General features: G+C 43.8%; 1 protein-coding gene across 1 annotated transcript; it reads left to right on the forward strand.

Annotated features, from left to right (window-relative positions):
* Positions 1-2,517: 2,517 nt before the first annotated feature.
* LOC308325737 (Krueppel-like factor 6) lies at positions 2,518-10,476 on the forward strand. The gene is made up of 4 exons (XM_080778400.1): positions 2,518-2,891; positions 5,126-5,789; positions 6,942-7,065; positions 7,602-10,476. The coding sequence occupies exons 1-4, from the start codon at positions 2,610-2,612 to the stop codon at positions 7,651-7,653; spliced, it is 1,122 nt and encodes a 373-aa protein (XP_080634526.1). The 5' UTR covers positions 2,518-2,609; the 3' UTR covers positions 7,654-10,476.
* Positions 10,477-10,700: the final 224 nt, after the last annotated feature.

The following is a 10,700-nucleotide window of genomic DNA, read 5'->3' on the forward strand; positions in this document are numbered from 1 at the left end:
AACAATGTCAAGTCTGAAATACAGGCCAAGTTGACTCAACGTCTCAACCCATCTGAATTTATAAACACCATCTCAATATAGTTTTGTTATGATTAGTCACTGACTGTTATTGAAGATATCATGATCTTCCCTCTATTGGTCTACCCCCCCCCCCCCACCATCTCTCTCTATACATCTGTCTGTCTCTCCATTTTAATTTAAACTTGCCTCATACAATATACATTGAGTAATTCCAAAACAAGTGCGCGTGCCCCACTGCCTGCGGCTGCGCACATGCTTGTGTACCAGGGGTGGGTAAATATTAACATTTTCCAGCTGACTTGTGAAGTGTGTCACAAAAAGCAAATATTGATGCATTTATATACACATTTACCACGACATAGCCTACAGTATGTGCATAACCCAATCACCACAGAGCTCTGTCCCTCATGACTGAATGTGATGCGTCTGCAGAGAGCTGCAGACACTACTGTAGGATTCTGTCCATCGTGGTGGCTTTAGGACAGAGCTGATGGACCAAACAATGGTGCTCTGTTCTAAATATGTTGTTTGTCACACAGCCGGGTGCTTTGACTGCACGCTCAATGCTGCTGTTGTTGCGGTCGACTTCAACTTTCTCCCACATCTTATGCAACTGGATGGATATGGAGGCGTATATTTCACTCACACTATGTATACTATAGAGTTAATGAGCTTACGGATTTTACTGTGTAGTGTGGTGGCTTTGGTGTTGTGGAGTGGAAGTGGTGAATGAAAAATGAAGAGTGACATAAAATGAGGGAATTACCATTTAAAAGAAGGTGACAGTGTTATAACTTGATTGATAGTGCAGCATTAAACCTACACATGGCCCTTTTTGAAGGATACTAGATTGCTCAAGCACATGCACGTGGATGTGAAAATAGTCACACTTCCACAGACTGCATCCTCAGTTATTTTTAAACTTTCAAGGTAGGGCAGCATATAAGTAACAACATCAGAATATACAAATTAATTTTTTTAAGCAATTGATATTGTTACAGTATTCGTTGAAAAAATATATAATAAAACAATTGCTAATTCATTCAAAAGTCAAACATGTTGACGGCTAATAATATATACACCCAGGAGCAACAATGTCATCAGAATTCTATATTATGTTCCTCAATTAAAAGGGATTTTAAGGTAGTAGGACAAAAATGTAATGTGCACATAGTGTAGTCCTACTTTGCACAGCAACAGTGACTTATGCAAAGCAAGTTAGCAACAGTGACTTATGCAAAGGGAAAATATATTTTTGGACTTGCGCCATGCAGTGTGTATATTTATGACTTGTCATTCTTGAGCGGTGAGAGAGATATATGGAAATCTTATATTAGAAACTCTTGCCACGCACAGTGGGTGGCCCCAACACTATATTTTTGCCTAATTGTGTTGGGCTATTTCTCTTCCACTCTTCCAAACCTCAAGAGGAAAATGTAAGCAAGCAAAAGTGGTCTCATGGGCTGGCTCTGTGGTGGAATAATAAACAAAGTTGACTGCAAAGCCAGCTTAATATAACAGAAAGATGGCCACAGGTGATTGAGTGTGAGATACAGTGTCTCTCAAATAGTGCTAAATACATACCGGTAATTTTCTCAATCACACACAGTACACGCACGCACGCCCGCGCGCACACACGCACGCACACACGCGCACACACACACACACACACACACAAATCATCACCATCATCAAACAACAGGAGTGTTATTCCAGCTATTCAGGTGCACATCGCTGCATCTAACACAATATCCTGAAGCACTGAGTGGATAATCAGCTTTGTGGTTATTTTGAGACACAGATACAGCTTATTAAACGAGTTTCATTAGATCGATCGCAGGCGCTCATTTCTTTCTGCAACAGAGGAGGAAGTCCATCACATTGTAGTCTATTCATGGACCAGCAATTCATCCAAAATATTTCACCACAGCTAGTTAGTTGCTGACGCTCCGAAGTGTGCCTTGAACAAACTGCTGTTTAGGTGGAAAACAAGACGCCAGCCGTCCCTAAACCACCACCATATGCGAAGTATAAGCCCCCTCCGGGGGAAAAGATATGTCAAATGGTCTATATGAAATAAAATCGTGTGCTGTAAGGGGGTAATCAATGCCTGTATCTATTTTGGAGATGTTCGTGCGTATATCTTCACATTGGCCAGCCTGTGTAACCAATACTGCTGCTCGGGAGAGAACTTGGAACTACACAGAACACAGAAGTCCACCGAAATATGACTTCCTCACACAGCGCTACGAGAGGGGGCCGCTTTATATAGCTCTCTAAAAATAGTGTGCGCGCGGCCCAATGAGAGTCAGGGCAGCCTAGGAGCGACGCTCCAATCACAGCGCGCAGGACGGAACATGCCGTGTCGCTCATTGGCCACGGTCGGCCCGGTGGGCGGGCGCTGGGGCCCGACGAGCCGGTTGGCCGGCGCGGTCGCGGCGTCACGCGATCACGTGGGTGGAGTTTGTCAGTGATTTTGAATCGGGGGAAGTTTACAGTTGCAGGACTCGCAGACTTTCCGCGACTTCAGTGTTTGGAGTCACAGCGAGCGAGACCAGCCCCCCCCTGTTACGTGTGTGCGTGCATGTATGCGTTTGTGTGTGCGCCGCTGCTCCGTGGACCAACGATCTACCCTGGAAAGACGGCACTGCTCTGACGTTAATGTTATATACATGCACAAAATAAACCGAAGACTCAAGTTTCTTTCCAGACGCAAGAGGACAGGCTTGAATTGGGCTCTACTTGTGGCTGCTGCATCCAGCAGTGAGATGGATGTCATTCCTATGTGCAGCATCTTCCAGGAGCTCCAGATCGTACATGACACCGGATACTTTTCTGCGTTACCGTCACTGGAAGAGTATTGGCAGCAGGTAGCTATCATTTTACCCACCCAACCCCCGTGTGTTATAAATACCCAGCGGAGATATTGCATTTAGCCTACTGGAGTCGGAATTTAAAAAACGCAAAAAATATCCAGAATTTCTGAAAACTTGCACACAATGACAGCTGCTTGGGATCGTGCAAATTAATGGCAAAGTTGTTTGCTAAATACACGATTGAAAATGACAGATTAGTCCTCAAAATTGCCAATAGCTCATTATGCAGAAATTACGCACCAGCAATTAATTACCATGTAAAGGTTTAAATGATCGTGTTTTTCGCGTTAAAACATGGTTTTATGGAGATTTACATTTTCAGCTGTCAGATACGTTTTGGTGAAAGGCTGTGTTACTGATTTGAATGAGTAACGTGCGTGTTTCTGCTTGTCTATGCGCGTCTCTCCTTTCCCCCTTTCTATCTCACTCTCACACGCGGCGAGTGACAGACACGACAGAGCGCACGCGCGTGCGTGTGGGAGAGTCGAAGAGAAAGAGAGAATGAGACTAACAGACAGATTTTGTTCCAAATTGGCTTGCCTTGCGCCTTGTAAAGCGGCCATGGATGACAGCTAACAGTAAAGATTTTACAAAACGTTGCTTGTGTTTGGTCTGAAATCAAATTGAATGAATTGGCAACACCCCCTCCCCCAGCTCACCCTCGCAGCGCAGGCATTTAAACCTCGCCAAGGATGCGCTCAACGCCAGTGACAAATTACATTTGCCGTGGGCACACATTCTCCAATAGGCGCACACATTCTCCAATAGGCGCACACATTCTCCAATAGGCTACAACAACTTTTTGAAATTCCTCAGTGAAGATTTGTTTCCTTTCTTGTATGTATACAGATTACAGAATAACATTCCACTGCAGGCTGGGGTTCATTACACCCTTTTTACTCTTATAACAGAGTATGTTCAGCACAGTGACAGGATATGTTGATTCACCTTATTAGGCTGTATCATCAGTGCATTGGTGGCCATAACCCATAACCTTTCACAGATGACTGTGGCGAGGAAGTCCTCTCATGCCACCAGCCCCCTTTCTTAAAAAAAGAGAAAGAAAGAAAAGCAAGCCCACAAATTCTCTGTGGCTCGTGAAGTATTCATGTCAAGCTTTTTATGGACCCGCATGAACCAGACCCCAAGTCCCCGGTGTGCTATGTTATTTCTAGCTTTGCCTCACGAATGCATTATTAAATCCACATTATGTTGAATAATTGATACATTTAAAAGATCTACAAGCACTTCCCTAAGCCACGAGAGGGAAGTAGTAGCTTTGTGGCATATGCAAATTTCATGACCTATACCACGCGCGCCGTGCATGCACAGCCGCACACAATTGTGCACTAGTCCAGACACTATACAAACCACGCGCACATCAGTTGGGTTCGATCGAGGAAAGAGCAGCACCCCTGAATGCTCTCAGAACGGAAATGTGGTGTGCCGCTGCTTGTAATCTTACTTTCCGCTCGACCTGGCCCCAGAGGGAACCCCACTCACTCACACTATTGCCTAATTCATACTCCGTCACATGGCGGTGTCACTTAGCAAGAGCCAAGAGCTCTTTTTGCCAAGAGACACCGGCATGTGATGGAGCATGAATTGAGCTTAACCCTCTTTCTTGCATAGGACATTGTGTATGTATGGTCTCTTCCTGTTCCTGTAGGCAGAGAGAGAGAGAGGAAGCTGCAGGCCTGTGGTGTTAAAACATTTTCCCTTGCTAGTGATACCCGCTGCAAAGTAGGCTATAAAAAGAGAACAAGCTTTAAAGAAGATTGGAATTTATGCATTCCCATCAAAAGGTTTTTCTGTATTTTATCTAGTTTACGTGTCGTCAGGGGACAGGAGTGGAGATTGGATTTTTGTGCATTTCATTAAATAGTTTTTCTTTATTTGATCTAGTTTACATTTCATCAGGGGAGGGGAGGGCTGGGCAGAAGCATTTCCCATAGGTTTCCGGGTATGAGAGACTCTTCCGGGTACTATGAGACGCTCTCTCATTCATCTTGGAGTATATCCGCTGGAAAATGTAACACAAGTTACAACAGTGTTTTGCAGACTATAAGTACACAACGAATTACAAACTCATTCTCAAATCCCAACTATACTGTATATCTCCATGGTTCTCTTCAGGAAAAAGCTGTCAATGGGTCAGATCTTCAGTTCTTATGTCTGTGTTCTGCATAAACTCATGACCTCCGCTGCTTTTGCTTCTTCCCCACCAGACTTGCTTGGAGCTGGAGAGATACCTCCAGAGCGAGCCGTACGTCTCAGCCACAGAGCTGAAGTTCGACGGACAGGAGGACCTGTGGAGCAAGCTGATGCTCGCCTGCACCGCCGGGGATGGGAAGCAGAGTGAGGCCGACCCCAAGGTGTCCCGTGTCATCAAAAAGGAGGTAGAGGAGGAGGATGAAGAAGAGGAGGAGGACAGTCATCGTCATCAGCGGAGGCGCCCTCTCCACCACCACCATCACCTGGACGCGGGCGGCTTCCACTCAGACGCCAGCAGCGAGGCATCAGACAGCTCTGAGGAGCTCTCTCCGACCCTCGACTTCGCCTCAAACCCGCTGAGCGAACTCCTGGGCGGCGTGGGCATGGCAGTCGGCATGGAGGAGGAGCTTGGCTCAGCGGTGCTTATCGGCACCCCGCCGTCCTCGCCCGAGGGCGGAAAGGACGCACCTTCGGTGGCCCAAACGTGGGGCAGCGGGCTTCAGGCCACGCTAGGGAGCTCGCCAGGGAAAATACGGACTGGGGGTGTGGTTGGCGGAGGGAGGGCTCTGGAAGCATCGCCAGACGGCAGGAGGCGTGTGCATCGGTGCCACTTCAATGGTTGCCGCAAGGTGTACACCAAGAGCTCACACCTCAAGGCGCACCAGCGTACGCACACAGGTACGGCACAAACAGTAGATTAGCACCTTTCACCACCTTAAAATGTGAAATGTCCAGGTCACAAGACAAGAGTGAATATCCAAAAGGTTAATCACTGCCCCGACAGGTTATGAGTTCAGGTTGTTCCTTCAGAAAACGTCTGCTGCAAAAAGGAAATATTGTTAAAAAAAATAAAAGAAAGAAGTTCATGATTGAATCCCTCCAGTGGAAAGAGGGTAGGCTTGGGATTTAATTTCTTATACAAAGTGCTGAAAACGCTCCCACATACTTTGAATAGTTTGTCAGGCTGAATGCCCTCAACTGTGACCCAATTCACACAGCAAGAACGTGACTTCATGCCAGAGGGAGGGGTGGGAGATAAAGGGAGTGAGGGAGAGAGAGAGAAAGAGAAAGGAGGAGGGGCGTTCTTTTGAGGGCCATCAAGACCCAAAGGATGAGAATCCTGAAAACAAATCAACAGTTCTCAAATTTCACCATGGGAAAAAGTGAACTCACTTGTTTACATTTGTACAAACGAATAGACATGGGAATCTGACATTTACGATAATTTGCAAGGGGCAGGCGGGGGTGTTCATATGTGAGCAGCTTCCCCTGTCAACTCTGACCTCTGCCAAGCTGTTTACAGCTGTGCTGCACATTAGCAAAGGAAGCCACATTCCTAGCATTCCAATTGCTAACCACGTTAGCTACACCGCTAATGGCATTACGGACCATTAGGAATAGTCCTACTTTTTCCTCCTGGTATGGCAGCCTGCAAATTACATAAGAGCCAACTCTGGCTGCATATACAACTTCTTATAGCTGCATACCAGAGCTCTCATGCACCATAAGTCAAAGATTGTTTTTCTTGGTGTACAGTAGCACGCCCAAGCTGCTTAGCACCTGCTCAGACAGGATTTTCCCCTTGAATGTATTATGGCTCCACAGGATCGGAATTGAACTTTTAGGGCAATTCTAGTACAACAATTTCCTGGAGAGTACAACAAACAATGACAGGGGACAGACATGTGACACAGGTTATGAGAAAAGCTCAAACCCATGACACTGGGTGGAGAATATGATCTGTACCTTCCTTGCACCTCAATGCACAAGGATGACATCTGACACCATATAACGGTATTAACCTTGTGACTTTTTATGTTTTCTCAACAGGTGAGAAGCCTTACAGGTGTTCTTGGGAGGGTTGCGAGTGGCGCTTTGCTCGAAGCGACGAACTCACCAGGCACTTCAGGAAGCACACTGGAGCCAAGCCATTCAAATGTAGTCACTGTGACAGGTAGGGAACACGGTCACGTCTTAGGAGTTTAATCACTGTCTCCCTTAGAAAACGTCCCAAGGATCGGTCATTATCTGCCAAGTATGAGGAAACCCTGTAAATGTGTGTAATAGCCAATAACTGGGTTAATCACTCACACTTTTCTTTTGAATGGTTGAGTTAGGAACAATGCATTTCAGACAAGCCAAAGACAGCTAGCCCTTTCCAAGAAATAAATTGTGGGGGGAGAAATCTGAAATTTTAACTGAAGATAACTGAAGCATAATAGCTTGTACAGGTTTTATATCATCTGTCATTTTGTAAGAGATGGTTCCTCATTTTTCTAACACCAGAAATCTCAGAATGAATGAAGCTCTTTAATTGGACTCTCAAATGTCATCTTTTGTTCCCTTCCCTGCTCCTTCAATGTCCACTCGATGTCCTGTTCTAGCTACTCAACTCAAGTTGTCCCATTCACTCCAACATATTCAGCATTATCACTTTACCACTGGTCTCGCCTCATTAACCCCCTCTTGTTTCTGTTTTTCCTCGGCTAGGTGTTTCTCCCGTTCAGACCACCTGGCACTGCACATGAAGAGGCACATCTAAGATGGCCACCACCGTGCGTTTCCGGAATTCTGAGGGGATGATGCTGGTGTCCTGGTTGGTAATGTCCCCTGACCTGTGAGATGGAAGTGGGGAGGGGGAGAGAGAGAGGTCCAGGGGTTGTCCTGACAGATACCAGGGTTTGGGGCACTGTTCCAGTCAAGTCCGTGAAAAAAAAGAGCAGGCCATTAATTTTTTGCACCATACTTAGTGCCTCCAACACCTTGCTGTGGAGATTATTCTTGAAAGCTCAGCATTTAACGAAGGGGGAGATAAGAAACGAAGAAATACATTAAAACTGGAAAGATCGATGGATGGAAAGTGAGAGAAACAGACAGACTTCCCTTCTCGTATGGTGTTTGATGCTTTTTCTTCTGGAGGATGAAGTGGGACTCGCACCCTTGGCTCTCCCTCCAATGACCAGTTTGTTTGCCTGTGCGCATGAGGACTTTCTGTGTGCCGGTGACTGGATCCTTGTTGCTGGCATACTGGGCGATGGAGCTTGCATTGTGGAATGGCGAATGAATGGTGGTGTGACAGGGAGTCTGGTGGGATTTGTACTGTCTCAGTGGGAATGAATGCAAGTAAAAAAAAAAACAAAAAAAAACACGGTTTTGTCTGTGCTGTTTTGTGGCGCCTTGAGTCTAGTGGCTGGGGTGGGTGGGGGAGGGACGGACGGACGGACGGGCGGTTCAAGGTTGGTGGAGCAGCTTGTCAGATTTGTTAATGAGAGAGCACCTCCTTTCTGCCCGGAGGTGTAACTGCAACTCCTTGTTTAAAGTGCAGGGGAAGTTGTAATGTTTAGTGCAGCTATTAAATGTGCAATGTATTACGTAGCCTGTCTCAAAAAGTACATGCTATAAAAAGCTAATTTTGTTGTCCATTGTGTAAGCTCTGTATCTTAAAAGAAGACAAAAAAGGAGGTTGTACACAAACAGTTATTGCCATTATAAGAGAAGTTGCATGGGATCTTGGGATCTGTTGCTCAGCTGTTTGCTTATAGGATGGCAAATCTCCCATTCAAGAGCAGCTACTTACATATTACTCAGTATCATAATATTGTACAAAAACACATTTTTTTATTTTTGTTTTGTTTTTAATCGTTGAAATATTGGAGATACCACTATTGCTTGGCAACGGTCTTGATCATGGGGACTATGATTTCTTTTTTTTCCTCCTCTTTATTCTCGCTTTCTTTTGTTCTCTAAATGCACTGTTGACCTTACTGATGCCTTATGTAAGTGGCCTTGTCCCATATAATAGATCTCTCTCTCTTACAGACACACACACACACACACACACACACACACAAACGGGGGCTGCAGATGCATCAGTGCGTAATTGAATAGCTTTATTAAGGCTCTGATTGACACACCTTTGCCCTATTGTCTCACAGCACTTTTCTCCAGGCTCCTGAATAATGGGAATAATACAAATAATACAAAATATATACAGCTATATATATATATATATATATATATATATATATATATCAGTGTATAAAAGCTTCACAAGGACTGCCATTTTCACATTTCCGCGCATCATTATTTAATTATATCACATTCACAATTGAGGCTACATTTATTTCTTCAAAATTACTTTGATCTGAGACAGAAAAGCAGAGCACTTGTGTGAAACGATTAAAGCGAAACAATTAAATTTTTTTGCAATGTTTTACTACTGTGTAGTACAGCACGGTAGGGATGCACTTCAAGACTGTCCAAAAGGTACAGACTACAGAGGTTTGGACTATGTTATGTTCTGACATGTGGTATGCCTGGCCCTAAAGTGAAGTCATGGGAAATTAAGACTTACTGCAAATAATACTGTAGTGGTCGGGGGGGGGGGGGGGGGTTATCGTTCCTTGAACTGTCTGAGGTTAACGCAATTAAAAACGATGTGTCACTTTCACTTTGTCCAGGTTGGGACAGTACATCTGTAATGCTTTTCAATATGATGTTAAGCTAACGGTTTTATTGACATGTTGTGGTTGAAAAAGTAACCCAGCTGTGTGTCGTCTCAAATTAGCCTCCGGGTGTGTTAATATTAAAATGACACAGCATTTTTAGTGTGTGGCCTGGATTGAGAGGTCATAAAACTATTTTGTTGACGTCTCGCGCTCACCGGTCAATAACAGATACAAGCCTTGTCACAACCCTCAACTATTGTACAGTTTAATCTGGAATACATTAGAAGAATACACAAAGCCCCCTTCCCCCTTTTCCTTTTTACACTGAGAATGATTGAAAAATGCAAAGCTATGTAAATTGTAACTAAGAGAAATTTTGTATAGAAGCTTCTATTTTAAAGGGGTATGGGACCAAAAACTGAAAAATAGTGCAGTTTATAAGGACAAGAATAAAGTTAAGTGGCTGAAGAAAGTAGACACACTCCATTCTTATTCATGCATCCTCTTTGATTTCAATGGAAAATGCTAGAGCATAAAATAAGTTCAACTGTCAATAGCTTTGATGGGTACATACCTAGCCTATATTAAAAGAAAATAATAATAAGGCAAGGTAATCTTTTGGACACTTGAAATGTCAACTGATTGCATTATTTTTGCCCACTAAGTATTACATTTGCCAGTTTCCACATCACGCCTTTGTTTCTCTCAACTTTTCAAATATATTTGAAAAGGCCCCTTATCTTTAGTTAGAGAATCTTTATTGGATAAAAGAAAAAACATTGAGATAAAATATGAGGTTCTATTTTTGTTTGTTTTATGGCATAACAAGATTTTTTCATTTGAAATTGTTTTGTAAAATAGTTTCTGTATGAATGTATTTTTTATTGGAAAAGTCGATAAAAAAATATTGGAACTACTCTGTGTTTCTTTCTTTCTTTTTTTCATTTCCCTTTGTGCGATATGATGACTCTGATACAAAGAGTTATAGGTAATTTAAGTTCAGATGTAATCCAAAAGGTTATGAATTCACCTTTGGTCCCAGTCAAACTAATGAAGGTCTCATTAATGCAGAACAAGCAGGTATGGAGGGGGAGGGGGGCTGTTTTGTTGTGCCTTTGGGCAAGTAATACTTACTTTTATT

The sequence above is a fragment of the Protomyctophum bolini genome (genome assembly GCF_963924005.1).
Source record: "Protomyctophum bolini genome assembly, chromosome: 12".
In the NCBI taxonomy this organism is placed as follows: domain Eukaryota; kingdom Metazoa; phylum Chordata; class Actinopteri; order Myctophiformes; family Myctophidae; genus Protomyctophum; species Protomyctophum bolini.

Coding starts and splice junctions, on each gene's coding strand:
- LOC308325737 (XM_080778400.1), top strand. CDS start 2,610: ATGCGTTTGTGTGTGCGCCGCTGCTCCGTGGACCAACGATCTACCCTG. Junction 2,892..5,125: donor TGGAAGAGTATTGGCAGCAG/GTAGCTATCATT, acceptor CTTCCCCACCAG/ACTTGCTTGGAGCTGGAGAG. Junction 7,066..7,601: donor AAATGTAGTCACTGTGACAG/GTAGGGAACACG, acceptor TTCCTCGGCTAG/GTGTTTCTCCCGTTCAGACC.